The 20,897-nt window shown below is 25.2% G+C and overlaps 3 protein-coding genes across 4 annotated transcripts; 1 reads left to right on the plus strand and 2 right to left on the minus strand.

The window, feature by feature from the left end:
- Window positions 1–1,190: 1,190 nt before the first annotated feature.
- Tmem98 (transmembrane protein 98) lies at window positions 1,191–2,242 on the minus strand. The gene is given in 4 exon segments (NM_001142461.1): window positions 1,191–1,466; window positions 1,525–1,657; window positions 1,731–1,840; window positions 1,938–2,242. Coding segments are annotated over 4 exon segments (675 nt in total). The 5' UTR covers window positions 2,094–2,242.
- Window positions 2,243–3,156: 914 nt separating this feature from the next.
- LOC413253 (ubiquitin-conjugating enzyme E2 J2) lies at window positions 3,157–6,329 on the plus strand. Its single transcript, XM_396699.7, has 4 exons — window positions 3,157–3,936; window positions 4,033–4,267; window positions 4,350–4,478; window positions 4,553–6,329. Exons 1-4 carry the CDS (start codon window positions 3,821–3,823, stop codon window positions 4,763–4,765), a joined length of 693 nt encoding a protein of 230 aa, XP_396699.1. The 5' UTR covers window positions 3,157–3,820; the 3' UTR covers window positions 4,766–6,329.
- A 1,220-nt stretch (window positions 6,330–7,549) lies between these two features.
- Window positions 7,550–17,306, minus strand: Twi (twist). 2 transcript variants are annotated; one of them, NM_001011637.1, is given in 3 exon segments: window positions 7,550–7,765; window positions 14,076–14,247; window positions 16,231–17,194. In NM_001011637.1, coding segments are annotated over 2 exon segments (1,101 nt in total). In that variant the 3' UTR covers window positions 7,550–7,765; window positions 14,076–14,110.
- Between the last annotated feature and the right edge of the window lie 3,591 nt (window positions 17,307–20,897).

The raw sequence follows: 20,897 nt of genomic DNA on the forward strand, positions 1-20,897 counted from the left end.
ATTTCTAATAAAACACAAAGACTTCTAATAAAACACAAAGATCAAAATATATAAATGTTTCATTTCTGTAATAATATTGAATATATGAGTCAATGTTTTAACTCATTAACAAAGCCGAAATGAAAATTTTCACAAAAATATTTAAAATCATCTCAAGAATAATAAGTTAAATCTTAAATCGACTTCTAAGACCTCATATATATATACATATATATATATATTTATATAAATAGATTACTACAGAGTACGAAAATAAAACAGAAGTATTATAAAAACATAACAAGTACTCGAATTCCTCTCTTGCAATTTAGCTTTATTAAGAAATCATATTTAACTATAAATTAATTTGATTTTCAGTAGATATAAAAAATATATGGATGTGTACAAATAATTATAAATATTTAATATAATCGATAAAATAACATAGTTTCTATCAAAATAAAATTTTTTATCTCGCATATATTTATATAAATATATTGATCTTGTATTAACATCATGGAAGACTAATATTTCATACATATTCACAAGAATTATAACTCTGATATCCTTTGATTATAAAAAATGTTTAAATTTATATACGAAATGTTTCGTGCAATTAAACTATAATTATAAAATGAAAAATAGAATCTTATTAGAAAAAATTAAATATAATACAATAATATATATATTCTAAAATTAGAAATATATATTTCAAAAATTTTAGATTTATTTTTTAAATTAAATTTAAGCAATAGCTTTTTTTTATTCTTTATAAAAATGTATTAAGTGTCTAAACTATTATTTTAAAAAAATATTTTAATTTTAATTTTATTGTAAAATTTTTAATAATAATATGATATTATTTCAGAATTATGTTTAGCTTAATTGCGTGAAGCATCCGTATATTCATATATCTTATAATATATTTTTTAATATATTATTTCACAAAAGTATATATGCATTTTTGTAATAATTATAATTACACGAAATGTAATACACTAAATATTGTTGCTAGAAAAATCGAAGTTGCACTATAGGTTTTGGATCTTGACTTAATAAAAAAAAAGAGATACTCGATTGAATATTTTTTAATACTGCGTGTTAATTTCACGCAATACTTAGTAAACCTATTATAAAACCTAAAACCATGAAATATAAAAATTGTAAACAATTTGTGAAAAATTGATGAAAATTCTTGTAGAAATTAAAAATTAAACTGGTGTTGAAGTTGGAATAGAACAAGCAACTTCTTGTGCCAATGCAGCATTTCTCAAAATTGATAAATGAGAATCCATATCATTTAAAGCTTGATCAATAAAAGCTAACTTCCTAGCATGATTTTTGGAGACTCCATGCTTAGTTACTAATGCTAAATGTGTAACAGCCAATACTAATGCTGCTACTCTGGCTTCCAATAATCTTGCATCTAATAATGGATATAAACTTCTAACTACATCATCAACACGAGGTGGAATACGTCTGGCAACCTAGGAAATATAAATTCATTAATAAATGTTATTATTTGTTAAAAAGATATACACTCACATCCACGATTTCCAATGGAATAGTATTACTATTCACTGTTCCTGCAATAGCAGTGAGATTAGAAGCCAAAGTATGACAAGATCTCAATACATCAATGCACAGTGGAGCTAAACCCGTAGCATCATCAACCCATCTGTATTGTCCACAAAATTTGACTATTGAATAATTAGTTTAGTGCTTCATCTCTAGATATTAATACTCTATACCTCTCTGCACCAGCTAACCATTCTTCACTTTCCCAAGCATCTAAGCCTAAACCAGAAAAATGTTCTCCTTCTAATAAATCTGAGCTTAGATCTGGAGAATCTTTTTGATTCTGAAATATAATTATATAAATTTATTATCATATTAAAAATAAAGATTATATAAATTTATCATCATATTCTATAAAGAACAAAAAAAAAGTAACTTACATAGTAACATCTTTGTCTTTTACAAATGACGAGCAAAACTAGAAATGCACCAAAGAAAACAGCAGCTAGTGCACCAAGAGCCACAGCCACTATTGTTTCCATTCCTGTAGTACTAGTCATAGGACCAGTATTACTTATTGAAACTGAAGAACTCATCTTTTTGATGAGTTTAATAATGCAATTTATTTAAATAAATGTTAAAATCAAATAAATTTTCTTAAACAGTTCATGAATAATGTTTGAATAATTTTTTTTGTACTAAAAGTATCAACAACAGTGTCGATTTTCCCGGTGATAGTCCGTGAGAGGCGGAGACTGTCACGAATCTTAAGCTCAATTCATCAACTAATAATTCCTATATCCTTTATAAATAATATTGCGTAATTCAAATATTAACAGGTGGTTCAAAATGTACCATATCCTATATACAAAAATATTATAAAGAATATGATCAGAATTGATAAATCTACAAAGAATTGAATTAGTAGAAAAATTTAAATAACAGAATTATGAAAATATTCTTTATTCTTTTTATTTGTATTTGGTAAATATTTTTTATTATATTTTTATAAAAATATTTCTATACATAAATATTTTTGGATTCATAATTATATATTTTTATAAATATTAATATCTAGGGAATCTAGGGAATAATAGTATGAATGAATGTTAATAGTTTTTCATAATTTATTTTTGCAATATTTATTTATTACGTAAGTGTAATAAGTTTTCAAAATTTTGATATTTTTTAAATTACAATTTAGTATATTTATTCTATGAAAGTATTTGTAAATAAATATTAATAGAACTTCTTTTTAATTATTTATAAAAATTTATAATATTTTAAAAAATTAGATAAATTTTATAAATCATTTGTATCATTAATAAAGTTAAAATATAATATTTAAAATATAATGTTAAAAATAATTAAAAGTTAATAAATGTTTACATTTTAAATTGAAAATTATGTAAGTAATATAAGTTATTATTAAAAAAATTTATTATTTTAATAAATAATAAATTCAAAAGAGAGAGAGATTATATTCATATTTTATATAAATATCTTCTATTTTATTCTCACAATTACACATAATTGTTTTATAATCTCATTTTAATTATATTTTTTTTACATAAATTACAATTTATTTGTTTAATTTCATTAAATATATACTACTTTATATTGAATTGAATTTGATTGAATGATCAAATTATTATCAATATTTTCATCGATTAAAAATTCTCAAACAAATATTATATTTTTCTTAATTAATAAGAAAGAAAAAAGTGGATGATAAAATAAGAATTTGAATCATAAAAAAAAATGATTTATCAATTAATTCGCCAATAATTATTAAATGTATTATAATAGAACTTGGCAACACTGTTACGAAATGAAATAATTCAGTGCATTTCATAGTCATATGTTTTCTGTCATGAAAGAGTTGCTGTCAAATTTAGTGTCATTCGTGAATATTCTGTAAGTGGGAAGATAAAGATTGTCAAGAACACTTCTTCAATACACGATATTCTTCGTATATATCTGCATCTGCGTTACCAAGAATAAAGACAACGTAACCTATTTTTTAACTCGCATTCAAATTCTCTTTTTATTAATTTACCACAAACAATAATACTTTAAACGTCATATTCTAAGAGTAAAACACATTTTACAACTTGGAAAGTCAACGTTTCAAGTTGTCACGTGAAACACGCAATTTTTATATGGTATTTCAGTATAAAATAAACAAAAGTATTACACTTTCCCAGAGTCAACATAAAAGAGTTTTATAAAAAATTGTTGTATAAAAAATACATTTTAAAATATAACAAAGGATTAATAAATAAAGAATTACAAAGTATTTACAAAGTATTTCTAATATAATATGAATAGGATAACTAATAGTGCAACAGCAAGACTGAAACAAGATTATTTGCGTCTTAAAAAAGACCCTATACCATATGTTGTTGCAGAGCCAGTTCCTTCTAATATATTAGAATGGTATGTATGATATGGAATGGTATTTAATATCTATAAAGAAAATTTGTTATGCAAATTATTAATAAATATTTATAAATATTAAATATGTTTTTATAGGCATTATGTAGTAAAAGGCCCAGAGAAAACTCCTTATGAAGGAGGATTTTATCATGGGAAACTTATATTTCCAGTAGAATTTCCATTTCAGCCTCCCAGCATTTATATGACTACTCCTAATGGCAGATTTAAAGTCAATACAAGATTATGTTTATCTATTTCTGATTTTCATCCTGATACATGGAATCCAGCGTGGAGTGTGTCTACTATTCTTACAGGATTACTTAGTTTCATGGTATAATAAAATAATAATTAATAAACTTAATTATATATAATCAATTTATTTTAATATTTGAAAATAATCATTCTTATGATAGATTGAAAATAGTCCTACCATGGGTAGTATCAATACATCAGATTATGAGAAAAAACAATTTGCTGCACAGAGTTTGGAATATAATTTAAAGGACAAGTTGTTTTGTGAACTTTTTCCAGAAACTGTTGAGGTAGTATTAATGTCATAAAAAAAATATTTCATTGTGTAATGAATATATTAGTAAAAAAAAATCATATTTTATAGACAATAAAGGCAGAATTAGAACATAGAAAAGAATTAGAAAAACAGGCAAGGCATCAATCCACAGCTTCAGAAGTTTCTTCACTATTACGTGATCAATTGCAAAGGGATCAAAGTCCATTGTATAATGTGCTCACCAATCTTGTTGTCATCATAGGATTCGCGGCCTTTGCTTTTACAGTAAAATACGTATTGTGGAGCGTTGCTACAGAATAAGTAAAAAAAAATGAATGTATAGGATTTGTTCTTTGTTTTTTATGTATAGGGAGAAAAGTGAAAAAAAGTTGTGATAATGATGCGTGCAGATCTTGAAAAAAAGTATTAAAAATTCAATTGGGACTTTGTCCATAATTGTCGAATTAACATGAAGAATCTATCTAATCTTCTGGTTTTTAAATACGCTGATATATTATGGCGTTTGATAGACTTTTATATCAAAGTTACTTGTAAAATACAAGTTGTATTATATTTGCAAATTTTAAACATGATAATCGTGAAACAATGGTAATAATTCCTTGAAGAATTCTACATAAGAGTGTTTATCATTGGAAATAAAGTATCAATAAGTTTTTATGCAATTGTAAAAAAAGATCAAAAGATTAATTGATTTAAATCAATGTAAATTTCGGATTCAAATTATCGGCTTTCGATCAGGTTCTGTTACGCGAATTTCCAAAGTATAGTTCAACTATCTAAATTTTAATATTTAGCAATTATTTGATGAATTATGATAAAGGAAGAGAGAAAAAGTATATATGTGTACATGTGTGTGTGAATGGAGAAAGAGGAAGGAAGAGAATGAAAGAAATAAAATGATAAATTAAAAATCGTGGGGGCTTCCCAACACAACTATAAAATCAATGAAAATTAAAATTTTGCTACAGTCTTCGTAATTTTTAATTTCCATTATACATCTATAACATATTATATCATAAAAACTTCCCGAATCTGTCTAAAGAAGTTTGCCTCTGCGATGTGCCAATGAGAAACTAAGTCAAAATTTCTAACTGAATCGAACTAAGCTTAATAGAGAATAGCTTGTGTCATCGGCGAAATATGTCGATTTTGTAAATATGTGTAGTAGACTAGTAAAACATATGTAATATCAAAGATAAAGAAACTTATCACAAAAGAAAGAAATTGAACAGATCAGCATTAATATTTGTCATTTAATTGAATCATTTGAAAAATAATACTAGAAAATATGCTGGAAATTTATCAGCTTTTTGAGTATATATACATGTTGCTATGTTAGCTCACTCAAAGAAGTTTTGTTCGAATCGGTTATTATTGCTTTGTTGAACATAATCTTTTTTTCTGCCATCTGCCTACAACAATAAAAAAAAAAAGATTTTATGTATTTGTAAAATTGATGATATCAGACATTAATATGGTTATTATATATACCAAACGTTTAACAATTTATAATAACAAACAATACTAAAAAAAAAAGAAAAAAAAATAACTTTAATCTTTAAAATGATATTTTTACGTTAAGACACTGTAAATTTTATATGAATCAAAGACAGTGTAACAATTTTTCTATGCAAAAAACCATTTTTTTTTTTTTTTGCTTTCTTGATATTCAATATATTTATAACAAAAAAAGAAATAATGACTTCCAAATTTTTTTTAACTCTCAATAGATTTATATAATTTTAAAACTTTAAATATTTTCGATAGATTTAATTACTGGTTGTGTTTAATGTATGAGTAAAAAGTTATATTAAAAATGAAAAAGAAAATCAAGTCTGCGAAATTGTCTATAAAAAAAAAAAAAGAAGAAAAAAAAAGAAAGTTAAAATTGTGCACTTTTCGATTGTATAGCAGCGCCATCTCGAATTACGACTTATTTAAAATGAACTAATATGTTTAAAACAATATTTTTTGTAATATTGGATTATTTTGACAAAGAAATAGCCGTTTTCTTACATATTATTATTGCATTTAATTATAAATAGAAAAGTAAATTGCTTTTTCTTAAATATGATATGTAAAAAATTTGAAATAATTTTATCTTCATTTTATCATCAACATTCGTTGTGCATTTTAATATTTCTATATAAAATTTACACATTTATTTATTCATATACGTAAACAATTATTATTTTACTTAAATATGTAAATAGATTGTAAAATGCACGAAATATGGTTATTCTATGGACGAAAAATCGCAATTTAGATCAGATATAGATGTCATTATAGAAAAACAGTTTTCTAAAGGCTCTATATTTTATCATGCAATTTACGGTTTTGTGTACTATCTTTTTCCTTTTTATATAAATATATGAATATATATAAATAGAAATAAATAAAATAATTATTAAATTTTTTATATATGTCAACTATGTTGTATAGATGCTAATATAATTTCATCTGTTTAATTTGATAATCATAATATTGAAGAGAAGTATAATATTACTTGAAAAATTATTTTTTATTTTTCATTTTTTAATTTTTAAAGAACATTTTGTTTCTTTCCTACATATTTTATTATTGTTTTAATTCTATTTCATATTTTCATTTATAATATCAATCGATAGTTTGAAGGATCGATTCCGATATATTTAATCGAAATACGATCGAGATATATTGCATACAGTATTTTCGAGGATTGTTTAAAGTACCATTTAATAGTTTGCCAATCAGAAAGGAAGAAAGGAAACGGAAGCAGTCACGGTTTATTGAAACGATAAACAGTTAGAATTTTCTTTCAATAGCTCTTTGTTTGAGTGCACTCGGGAGGAAGGATATATCCTGTGAAGCCATCTTTAACTTTCTTACCAACTCTGTTTAATTCTTGTTATTTGAACCGTTTAAGTGAATATCAAATAGAATATAAAAAATATTGGAAAATATGATTGGATAAATTTGAATATTATTGGATAAATATTTTTTAAGGATTCAAAATTGGTTTCAAATTTTTAATATTGTTTTATAGATTAATTTAAGTATAATTTAAATTAATTTATAATTTAAATAGAATTAAGTTTTCTAGTAAATTTTTTTTTATTTATTTAGATTTTCAATTAATCTTCCATAATATTTCTCATAGTTCATTTTATGGATTCTAATGTTCAAATAATTCTGCAATTGCTTCAAAAACTTTCTATATATAAATTTCAATTTTGTTTGATCATAAAATAAGGAAATCGCGTTTTTCTTCTGACTTTCACAATTCTAACCTCTTCTTTTTCGATTTTGTCTTGAAAGCGTCTGAAAAAAAATAACATTTAGTCATGAAATTTTTATGAAATGAAAATAAAACACACTATATTCTGTCTATATTCTTCGATATATCTTATATTATTTTGCCATAAAATTTTAAATTTTTAATAAAGATAAAAATAAAAATTTAAAAAAAAATTCAAACATATCTTATTTGAATTATATAAATTATTATTAAAACAATAAACAAAAGAGTTTGTTTTTTATGAAAGACTAATAAAAATACATAATTAAAAATATTTTATTATTGTCAAAAACCAATGAATAAACTAGGCATGATTTAGAAGATCGTGAATTAATGAGTTCTTATCTCATTATCCATCAAAAAAATTATTTCGAAAATAATTAATGGCAAAAATGAATTAATTATGCGATTTAATTAGTTGCCATTGATATTTATATTCTTCATGGAAATTGCTCCTGTAAATGAAAACTAAAAATTGGATGGATAATCAAATTATGTAAATGTTTTTGCTTAGTATTTCTTATTAATCCATCCCATCTTTGATTTTCAACTAAGATCATTTCTTAAAATGATGCTTCAGTTGAACTTAAAATGATTCTTATATTAAGAGAATATTATAAATGTTATAAATGGATCTTATAAGATCTCCAAATTTTTTTAATTGTAAAACATATAATTTAAAAAATTAAATAATAAATATATATAATGTTTTATAGGTTATGGAAGTTACTGGAATTCAAGTATATAAATTTTTAAAACTATTGTAAATAGAATTTTAATTATTTATGACAAAAAAATTGCTAAGATTTTCTTTACTGTGATTTAAAGAATATAAAATAATTGCAGAATATAAAACAGAAGAATATAAAATAATTGAAATATAATCAGGATATTTTTTGTCATTGTAAGTATACTTTTATTTATATTTCTGATGATGTCAACCATTAAAAAACAAACTGTATAAGACAGCATAATGTCATTAAATCAATTTCATATATATTATACATATATTATACATATTGAAGGAAACTGTAAAGAAAGTGGTGATTATGATTAATACTAACGATGGACAATTAATTATTCTAAAAAAAACGTAAAGTAACAAATTGCAAGTGATAATAAAACAAAGAGAACAGATATTTATCCTTTCTTCTTTTTCCTTTTTTATGATTTTGTGATAATATGTTAATCAAATAATAAGTTTTAAAATATTTTCATAGAAAATCTGATTTGAATAATTATAAAGAAAACACGGAATTATTTAGAATTAAAGAGTACATAATATTAATAAAATATCTGATTAAAAATTTGCCTCGTATCTATGAAACGAGAAAAAGCAGGAGATGAAATAATAAAACAGTCACGCATAGGGCTGATGGCAGGATTTCCATCGAGTTCTCGCGTTCGTAAATAAACCAGTGAAGCGTGGTGGGTCGCTATGTTTAGGTTAGGTGGTTTCTCAGATTTCTGGGATCACCATGAGAGAATGTGACAGTTCTTCCAGCTACCGGTTGGTTACTTTATGATCACTAATTCAATGATGACTGCTTTCAGTCAAAAAAAAGAAAGATAAGAATTGGAAATATATAGTACGTATCTACTTTTTTTTCTTTTTCCGAAAAAATTCTTTTAATTCATTATTAGTAATTTGTGATTAAATAATATCAATAATATTAATTCATTTGCGTAAACCAGAATTTCCTTTTTCTTTTCTTTCTTGGTTAAGGAAATAATAATAAGAAAATAATAAATTCTTGCTATAATTTAAATTTTATTGAAATTATTTAATTTTTATTTAAATTGTATACAATATAGGGATCGAAATGAAGTAATATTGAAGATTTCATTAGAAAAAAAATCACAATATTCTTACAATATAGAAGATAAATAGTGGAGAAAATATATTTTAAAAATCCGACGAACATCCGGTGTACGTTGATTGGCCAAAAGACAACCAGTTGACATAATTTTTGACCAATCGGACAAACTGGGCGTTGCTAACTGCCGTTTCCTTGCAATAATATTTGCACTGACTCGTCTAATCCATTAAGCCTGCCATCGGCTGGCATTTGGTAAATTATTTATCAGTTCTCCTCCAACACTGTTTCTTCGTCTTTCTAAGATGCTTCTTCGAATTTACGATCTGGGAATATCCATATGTTTCGCGCCTGAATTCGTTACGAGTACTCTTGTAACATTAACTAGGCATTATGCGACGATCCTTTATGCATTAAACGTCATCCGCTTCCGCAGTAGAACTTCCGGTGTTGATGGAACTTAGGCGCAACAAAAGTGACAAATTTTATTTTTATCATTTTCATACATTTTATTGTGGATTTAGATATTTTTTAATTGAATAAATATTTCTATGAAATATTTAAAATTCTCAAACTGAAAAATTAAAATTTTTTTTAATTGTTAAAAAGTCTTTATTTATCAATTAATTAAATAAATTAAATAAATTAAAAACAATAAGTTTGGAAAATTGAGGTGCATAAAAAATGTGAAAGATTAATATTCACTATTTACTTAATTTTATTGCATTGTTCGCAATTGATATATAAAAATACTGTACATTAATTGTGCAAATACACTCTAATAAGTTACTTAAAAAATGCACTTTGGCATCATTTCAAGGAATGAAAATTCAAATGTTACCTTATTAGGAAACATTGTTATCAAAGGTAGCAATTCTTGAAAAAAATTATGGAGAATTATATAAAAATAATTTCATACGGTCATTTATATAAAAATTAATATAATTCAACATTTAAAATAAAAAAATCTTAAATTTAAAAAAAATGAAAACTATTTGAAATTTAAACTGAAAATTTTCTGTAAGATATTAATTTATAGATTAGTTTATAGATTGTATTTATAAATTTTATTTTCATATAAATATATATCTACATAGAAAAAAAGAAATAGAAACTTTATCAAAAGTTTCAATTTTTTTTTAATTTAAGCTTCTAAAAAATTTAATTTTAATATTAATAAATTTTTAATATTTACATTATTTACAAGATTATTTTTTAATGATTAATTATAATTATTTGGTGAAAAATAAATTATTGCGATTTCCGGCCATATTGTACCTTAAGGTAATGAAACTAAAGATGAACTTATGACAAAAATAGATATTTTTTTAATTATCTCTTTGTTGGAGAATATACAACATAGAAAATTGTTCTTAGTCTACTATATACAAAATTTTTGGTTCTTTCTGCTGTATGTTTAAGGCTATTTAAAAACTTATAATTAAATACAATTTGCTATATAAGGTACAATATATCTTCTGTATGAAGAATTCTAAAAATTAGCAATCTCGATATTAATATATAAGATAGATATTTATTCTTAACAAGAAATTTATAAAAAATTATGATCTTATTAAGACAAATTCGAGATTACTTTACATATGAAATAATTTATTTAAAATGATCAGATTTTTTATGATGATTCAGATTTTTTTTATAAAAAATGTTATTTATATAGAGCTAAGGGTTCTATTTAATTCAATATGTATACATATATATATACATATACATATATATTTTTGATTGAAATATATATATATATAAAATTCATTTTGAAAATGATATCTGATATATTTATTTGATATATGTATATCCGGTGTTGAAGCTGTGAATCAGATATAATTAATTGCAATTTGCATTGTGATAATTATAACTCTATATATTTATATATAGTGATTTTCATAAGTATTATGTTATATAATCTTTTAATCATTTTAATCAACATAATAATATACCAAAGTATACAAAGTTCTTTTTTTTTTTGCTTAGTTCTTTCAAGATATTCAATTTTTTTATTTAAATACTCAACTTTTTTATTTGAATGAATATAACATGCATAATATTAAGTCAGTATTTATAAAAATTTAGCTTGAAACTATCAATAAAAAAAAATTTCATTGATATGCTTTAAGAAAACTTGTCACACTTGCTGCTAAAATTCTACATAATTCATTATTATCATTTTAATCAAGATATTCATTATCGATGATAATAAAAGAAGAAGAAGAAGAGAAACAGTAATGAAGAAGAAATAATTATAAAATTGTTTTAAATTAAATTTTGATGATAAAAGAAATATATTCATAAAGAATAAAAAATAAGAACTAAAAAGTAATTTTGTTCCAGTAAATCAATCTAAAATTATTTTTATTTCATTTCATTGTAAAATTTAATATAATTATAAAATTGTAATTGTAAATAGATATAGATACTTGAAAATTATATATATATTTTTTTTTTCAGTAAAATTTCTTTCGAAATTAATATAAAGCTTTAACAAGGAAAAAAAAAGAAAAAGGAAAAGAGAATAGTTTCCTGACAGCTTCTCAAGGGGGACACTGATGGCACCTCGTTTGGAGGCAAACTTTTTTTCACGAAGATTCAGTGCGGCAATAAAGACGCTGGCGGATTTAACGTAGCGTGTCTTCGTTAAGCAAGTCAAACGTAGACCCAACTTTTCCCTTCTTGTCTTCTTGGTTTAAAATAACTGGTTGTGTTCAAAACCTTCTCATGTAAAGTTGACTAAACTATGAAGGAACCTCTACTTTAACTAACTATAACATTTATGAAATCATAGATACTGCTAAAAGTTATTCTCATCATCAGATAAAATATGGAAAAGAAGAAAAATTGAAAAAGGTACGATATCTTCCCCGGCCTATTGGCGCCAAAATGATCGTTAATGTTTCTCTGTCGGTTGTTTTGTTTAAGTTTCATCTACCCGTCGGAGCAGTTAGAACTTGTTTCCACAACGTCGAGACGTTAGTCTGCCACGATCATCGAGACTCGTAAAAAAACTCGTAAAATTGTAGCAATGATACTACTGTCTGTCGTGGATCTGAAGAAGGAAAATTGGTAAAGTTTAGAGAACCCCTAATAGTGTCTATTATACGATTTAGGAGTTATTTTGATGTAAGTACTATCAGAATACCCTATATATTGTTGTAGGAAATTATATTTAATTATATTTACTTATATCTAAGTTTATAAAAAATTATTTATTTAATTATATGAATTGACCAATAAATGATTTATAAATAAGAATTAAATATTTGTAAATGAAAATTTTAAAAATATATCTTGTTTTACGATATTTTTTTGACAAATAAATTTATTAATATATATTAAATAAATATGAAGAATAACTGAGTAAATAAGTACTAATATATATATATATAATGAATCAATACGAACGGAATAGAATTATTTTGGATCATTTTGCTCCATTTCGAAGATTGAGATTGATAGAAAACAGAAAAGATCATTAATGAACTGTTATATTATCACTTTCACACAGTTCAGAAATTATGGAGGAATTAGCTAACTAGCCAAAGACATTCCAATGTTAATAGAACGAGAAGAAGACATAAATTATTGACCTACGTTATGTCTCATGAACCTAATCTTTCTTGATCTATCACGAAGTCGTCTGTCGTGATTTCAAAAAGATCAATAAAAGATGTCTTTAATCCTTCTAGAGAAATAATTACTCTTAATTAGTCATTCGTAATGGCCAGCAAGTGTGACATTATTCCATGCTTCAGATTTAAATTACAAGTAACTTTTGATAATTAATTTTACAAAGGAAAAAAATAATTTTTAATATAATTTTTATCAAATAATATTTTAAGAAACGAAAATTAGTGCTATTTAAATGGAAAACGAATTGATTGATATTTTTTTCTAATGTTTGATCACTATATTAATGAATTATTATTAAAGGATTAAAAAAGTAAATAAAATAATTCATACTGTTTTGTTAATATATAAAAAATGAATTAGAATAATATCTAAACACATCACAGAAGCCTACAAAATAAATTGGTGACATAAAAAATTGTTCAAATAATTCATCATAATTTTATGATTACTTCAATTTTCTGAAAATTAAATATATTCATAAAATTATTCGTTTTGGACGATGAAAATGGAAAGATTGTTTCCTTATATGATTATAATGTTAAAAAATTCGATAATTTTTAAAAATAAATGTTGTTTAAATAATATGCTCCATGAAAGCATTATTGATCCTGAATAGATTATCTTCATGTCATAACATTGTCTTTTCCCTATTATCATAATTTCAATATTTTCGTGCCAGCGAAAATAGGAAATCGACACAGCAAATTAACAAACTCCCAGTTTGTACATCATCATGAATAGAAATATCATTTCATAGAAATATGTTTAAATAACCACTGAGCATTGTTAAGCTCTTGTCTTAAAATTTCTCTATATTTTCTAGATATTCATACAACGTTTAAAGCGTTGATTATCAATGTAAAGTAACTTTTACCTTGTTGAGCGTTCAAAAAATATTTTTTAAAGTTTCTAGAGATTCGAATTCCAATCATCTTCCATCCTCCAAACGCTAAAAGCGTATGAAAGTTTTTCGTGAGCCATGTAGCTGCACGACGATGAAGTTATTTCTCTGGCGGCTAGAACAGCACTTCTTGGATTTCTTTCGCCTGAAACAAAAAATCGAGCTTGATTAATATTTTTCGAACTTGATCCTTGAATTGGAATGTCTATTGGAAGGAAAGAAATTCTACGCATTTCAGAATTAGAAAACCTAAAATTCCAAGCGAATCATGAAACATTTACAATTAAAATTGAAATTTTTAAAATTCCAAATATCGTATAATATCATATATATATAAACTTTTTGAATTAAAAGTTTTTGAAGTGAAAAATCTTAAAATTGCAGACACATAATATTACAAATGCTCGAAAATAAGAATATCTGAAACTGCAAACACTTAGAACAACCAAAATTGTGAACTTTAAAATTGAAGCGTTGAAATTGAAAATATTGAAATAAAAAATAAATTGCGAAATTCGTAGATACTGTACATTGTAATTATAATTTAAATTATTTAGAGAAGAAAGAATTTAAATCGGAGTATTCGGGCAAGGGCAAGTAAAAAGAAATTCTTGCCAAGACGAAGAGAGAAAAACGTCATGGGATATCAGATAAGCAAGATGAAAGGAAGAAATACACAGTGAGTGTTCGCGGTTGGCGCGCTGAAAATGGACCAATCATCGTCCTCGTCTTCAAGACAGTTAGCGTGTCTCGATATCTTTAGTCACCTGAAGTTATTGTACTGCATATATTGTCGCTATTTGACTTGTACTAAATCGCACCCTAACTAATTGTCAACGCTGACTGAGATACTGAGATGCAAGAAAATTGATGATACAAGATGATGCAAGATACTGAAAAAGCATATTTTGTCTTTACATTATCGACAGAATTCTTTAATATAAATCTCATTGGAAAATTCTTCAAGTATTAAATTTTTTAAAAAGAAAATATTCCATAAATTATTTAATTCTTTTTTTTCTTCAAGTTGAAATATAAAATTAGATCAAATGATATCAAAATTATAAAATTAATATAATTTTTTTCAGAAGAATACTACAAATTTTTTAACAAATTAAGATAAACTTATCAAAAATACAACAGTAAACTAACTTAAGAGATTAACCAAGTTTGAAATGCAAAGAAAAGATTATGTATTCAATTTTAACAACTTTTTAAAATTTAGATTGATTCATTTTTGATTTATTCTTTTATCAATTTGTTTGATAAAGATTGTTTTAGCTAACGACAAATAACAGAAGTCGAGTGGGAAAAGTGTTTACCTGAAGGGCTACCTCTAGAGATGACACAGTTACTTAGCATAGTTGTTGATATTCAAATCAGAACCACTTCTTCATGGGGATCTGTTTAATTACAGGAACTTTAAACAAACGAACTAGTTTCTATAAACACGTGCTACTTGGCTGGAGGTATATGCCGACGGATACGTTATAATAGTTAGTATCAAAGATTATTATTTAGATGTTTAGATTCATGAATATAATATATCTATATAATATGCATTTTACTCTTATTTATTTTAATAATAATACTAAAAATTTTTTACTGCCGCTATAGTGGCAAAAATGTTTTAACAAGCAAATTTAAAGGAATATTTTATATATAGTAAAATTTTGATTAATTGAACTAATTGTCAAAAATAATCGAATTTTTTGGATAATTATATACATAGAAAGTACAACAGATAGGAATATTTAAAATTTATTAAATATTTATTGTTTTTTTTTATCATTGATATTATTCGAATAATCGAATGTCTAGATAACAGGTGTTCGTATAATTAAATATTTGAATAGATATTTAGATAATCGAAATACTAAAATAGAAATCAAAGTATAAAGATTGTATTTGTAGAATATTCATCAATTTTAATATTTATAAATTAATAAACATGAAAAGAAGAAAAAAATGAGAAAGTAATTAGAATAAAATATCTATTTAATATTTATATCTAATAAATGCATTCAAAAATGGAATTAAAAAATATAAATTGCTTAGTGCAAAGCTTATATTATTATAATTGAATTTGATTTTAGTATCTTGAATATAAAATGTGATGAAAACTCACTAGCATCATCAGCACCCTCAGTGTTTTCCATATTGCAATGCAATACTTGGAACAGGAAGTCAATGTATCTGGTAGCTAGTTTTAATGTTTGAATTTTGCTCAACTTGTCACTTGGTAATGTTGGTATAATCTTTCTAAGTGCAGCAAATGCTTCGTTCAAACTTTGAGTTCTTTGTCTTTCTCTCACATTAGCCATCACTCTTTGATTTTGAATTTCTTCAAATGTTGCTCCACTTTTCCTTCTCATCTTCGTTTTTGTCGAAGAAGCGTTACTTTCCGTTTCAGATTCATTTTCAATAGTACTCGATTTTCTTTTTCTCTTTCCATTCCTGGGTCCTTCGAGTACATAACTTTTAGTTGAAGAGGACGGTTCTGTCATTTGGCTTATCTCCACCTGCTTGTATCGCTGCTCTTCTACATCCGGTTTGTATTCCATTATTTCCGGCTTGTATTCAACCGAATCCATGTGATGATAACTTTGATGAGATTGTCTAGGTGTTATTTCTTCTCCTCCAGAGGAATACATTTGAGGGGATGGAGTTAGATAAAGATTTTGTTCTTGATCTCTACTATGGTCTGATAAAAAACTTGGAGAATTATCATGAAGACGTCTATCATAGTCAGTTTGAAGTTCCCTAAGGATTTTTCCATTGGGATGTTCTTGATACCTTTTTTCTTCATCAGGATTTTCATACATCAGGTAAGGTGATTGTTGATAAAGTACTTGATGATGATGAAGATGATGATGAGATTGATATATGGGTAAATCCCTGTGTTCAGGTGGACTACTTAGATCCATTAAGTGTGTCGAAGGTGAAAATCTCTCATAGTGATCGGGAGAATTACTAGCCGAGCTTTCAGCACTATGAGGAATTCCAGAGCTGTCATTATTGTCCAGAAGATAGAGCCCCTGGATCCTTTGCGTCTGGAGACTCACTGGTTGTGTGGTCTGCATGATCTTCATCAAACTTCACTTTGACTATTAGTTAATAATTAAACACTTAGACATCACTCACTAGAGCACGTCCCAAGCACTTTGAACCTGTTTGAATAAAATTATATCTAATTTCAGGATTTCAAAGGATTATGGAGTAACTCTTTTATAAAAAAATTTGAGTTATCATAGGATACACGCTCGGCATTAATATAGTATCGATACATTTATAGCAGGTTTGTAAATGAGCATACGTCTCTGCTCGAAAGTTCAGACTCATCTGAAAGAACCGGCCCTCGGACTGCCTCTTCATGTCAACCAGGAACCCCGCCTTCGACTATGGAGCTGTTCCCCTACCTGGCCCCTCTATCCGCCTATATAAACCCCTCCAATGCTCTGGGACGGTTTCTTTTATCCATCGTGTCTGTCAGTTAGTCCCCACCCACAAAACTTAGCTGTTGGAAAGAAAAGGATATACTAAAAGGGGGCTTGGGAGATTGAGCATCATGATCAGGGAGCTACAAAAGTTGTAACCACTGTCAAAACTGTGAACATGAAAAGAAGAAAGATAGAATATGGATAAAACTGGAATTTGAATATTTTTTTATATTTTCATTTAATTTTCTTAGCTCCTTCTTTTAATGATTTCTGAAAATAAAGAAATTGAAATTCATGAAATGAATATAATTTTGTTACTTATTTCAGATATTTTATTAAATTTGTTTGAAATGAATACTTAGCTTCTGAATTTTGTCGGTAGAAATTTTATTAAATTTTATATAAAATGATTGATGATCTTTTTCTGATGCTTCAGTAATCTCGATCTGCAAGATTGAAGAAGTTGAAAAGAGAGAAGTTGAATGGCTTGGGTGGTAAATGAAAAGAGATAGTGTTATAAGAGAAAGAACAGAAAAGGAGGAACATACGAAGAAAGAGATAGAAGACTTGAGGGACGACCCATGTTGAATATTTATATCGCGAGGAGCCAGTGAGAATAAAGCGAGGGATAGCGAAGAACAGGGCTATGATCTGCAAAACTCTGCATTCACTTGGCATGAAATGGCGCGAAAACGCGCGATTCCTCTGTTATTCTTTGTCAATTTTGTTTGATTATTCTCATTATTAACATAATTTATTTATATTTGAAATACTTTTTCAAATTTTTTTCTGTAAAGTTAATGAATTTAATAATTTATTTACTTATTTTTATTTATAATTATTTCTTTTTTCATTTCTAGAATTTTTATTATATATATATATATATATATCAATATAGATATAAAATTAGTTTTGGCTAATTAGATCAAGTAAATATGATTGCAAAGTTTAACTTATATATTATTTTTTTTTTTAAATTATCTGGATTTTTTTAAATTATATTAAATCATTTTTTTAAACATTAAACTATTAACTAATTAATCTAAATCTTAAAATTAATAATTTCATCTTTTTTAGATCTTATCCTTTCAAATTATTCATGTCATAAATTTCTTCCATCTTTAATGCGACAAAAGTACAAATTAATACATTAAATATTGGTAACCAAAACTTTAGATATTTTCAAGAATAAGCTTATCTTTTGCGAATTGAAATTAATACAGGCGAATGGAACGATTCAAAATCGTTGATAGACGAGCCGCAGTTCCAGTGTGGCGAGGCTGAATGATGAATGACCATGCTGGATTGCCGGGACATGTTTGTTGTGACGGACGAAAGCTCTTTTGAAGGTGTCTATAAATTCCGCGTTTCGAGCTTTCACGGGTTCCACGGTTTTCCTACATAGTCCCGTGATTTACTATGCCTCACTCCACGTTGTGGTAACGCCTGTCTAAAATTTAGTTGCGGGAATGGCGATTGAATCAACGAAATCATTGAATTTCTCCTTAATCGGAAAAATCTTCTTATAGTAATTTCAAATTCTTAAAAACTTAAATTCCACTTTATTCTTCCTCTTTTTTTTTGTTTTATTGATAATTTAACTTATTTATTATTTATTATTTGATTACTTTTTATGAAAAAAAATTTTAAATATTTTTTAAATATAAACTAAATTTCTTTTCTATAAATTTATAAAAAATTTTAAATCAGCATGTTAACTTTAATCATTCATTACATGAATATCATTATAATATCATGATGTTATAAGAACTCTTGTTCATAAAATATAAATTAGCTTTAAATAGTATCAGATATACTTGATTTAAAAAAATTTCATCAAAATTTTTTCTTCTTTTATTTCTAATTTCTTTTTCTTTTAATTTTGTATAATTTATTAACATAATATATAAAGAAGAAATTAATTTTATTTCAGGTATGACTTCAAAATAGAAAATTATATGAAAATATTTAGTGGTCATTAATAACTTTTTTTACATTTTTGAGAAAGTTGTAGGACATACGTCTGAATTTGTCGTTACATCGAAACACGTTTATCGAAAGTAAAGACATTAACGTTGCTTCTTCGTCTCTGCCGTTCACTTCTGGGAAGCGAAACGAGCAAGCAGAAAATCCCGGATCCTGGCTCATGGCCAACTGAAAATCAGATCGCCAATAAAGAGGCCGATAAATAACGCGGCCAAACACCAAAATAATACTCGTTGCTGATCAAAGTCAAATAACTTGCACCATCTTCCTAGCTTCCTTGGCTTTTCCTTAAAATTGAAAATTCCTTGGGATTTACCACGACTTGATTTTTTGGCAGTTCTAGGCGATTATATGTATGCAATCAAAAAAGATGACTTATTTGAAATATCTATATATTGATTTAGAAAAAAAATGTTTTATAAAAAACATCTTATATGAAATAGTTTATGAAATTAATATTTGATTTTGTATTTTCAGAGAAATCAAGGTAATCTTGCATTTTTTAAATTGTATAATAAAATTACTATAATTTTATTTTGTATATACATTAACAATAATATCAAATATTGTTATTAATTAGAATTTTTTTAATTTAATCTATGAAGAAATAATTGAGAAGATAGTAAACTGAAGAAAAATCAATGAAATAATTTAGATAAACGATTAAAATAAAATATGAAAATATTTCTCTACTATTTCTCTAAGACATATGAAAGGTAAAAATATATCTCTTATTTTTTACTTTTTTCTTTCTTATTTTTTTTTTAATTTTTTATTAATAAATTTAAAAAAAAAACAAAAAATAGATTAAAAAAATATTTTAAAAATTTGCAAAAGATAAAATGAGCATCACTATTCAGAATCTGAAACATCTACACAACACAAGAAAAGTTACAAAGATGTGCGTGCGTTTCTGCTGCACGCACCGTTTCACGATATTAACGTGAGCTTAATTATGCGTATGCGGTTGCGTTTAATCGATGCACATGTGAATGTATGCTTCGTCGTGCACCGTTGCAGGTTAAAGATTTTCAAAGACTACTTTTTCTATATATTAGATTTCTATATATTAGATTTTATGACTTTCTTCCTTATTCTTTTATTTAAAAAAAAAAACTAATTTATATATTTTTTTTTTAATTCTTATATTTTTTTATCATAAAGGAATATATAATTTATATTAAAGCTTATAATATTTAATTTTAAAAAAATTATTCAAAAAATTCTGATTATAAGATTAATCATATTATCGGTACATACATATGCAACTTTATAATTATTTTTTTGTATTTATATATAAAAAAATATATATTATATAAAATGTGTTATTCAAAAGATTTTTAAATCAAATTGATATTTGAAATTGTTA

The sequence above is a fragment of the Apis mellifera genome, linkage group LG8 (genome assembly GCF_003254395.2).
Source record: "Apis mellifera strain DH4 linkage group LG8, Amel_HAv3.1, whole genome shotgun sequence".
NCBI classification, from domain to species: Eukaryota; Metazoa; Arthropoda; class Insecta; order Hymenoptera; family Apidae; genus Apis; species Apis mellifera.

Bases quoted from the DNA above. Each gene is read 5' to 3' on its own strand.
- LOC413253 (XM_396699.7), top strand. From the start codon at position 3,821: ATGAATAGGATAACTAATAGTGCAACAGCAAGACTGAAACAAGATTAT. The intron at 3,937-4,032 runs GTATGTATGATA...ATGTTTTTATAG, and splicing joins CCTTCTAATATATTAGAATG to GCATTATGTAGTAAAAGGCC. The intron at 4,479-4,552 runs GTAGTATTAATG...CATATTTTATAG, and splicing joins TTTTTCCAGAAACTGTTGAG to ACAATAAAGGCAGAATTAGA.
- Twi (XM_006559426.3), bottom strand. From the start codon at position 17,194: ATGAAGATCATGCAGACCACACAACCAGTGAGTCTCCAGACGCAAAGG. The intron at 14,248-16,230 runs GTGAGTTTTCAT...TTTTTGTTTCAG, and splicing joins TGAGGGTGCTGATGATGCTA to GCGAAAGAAATCCAAGAAGT.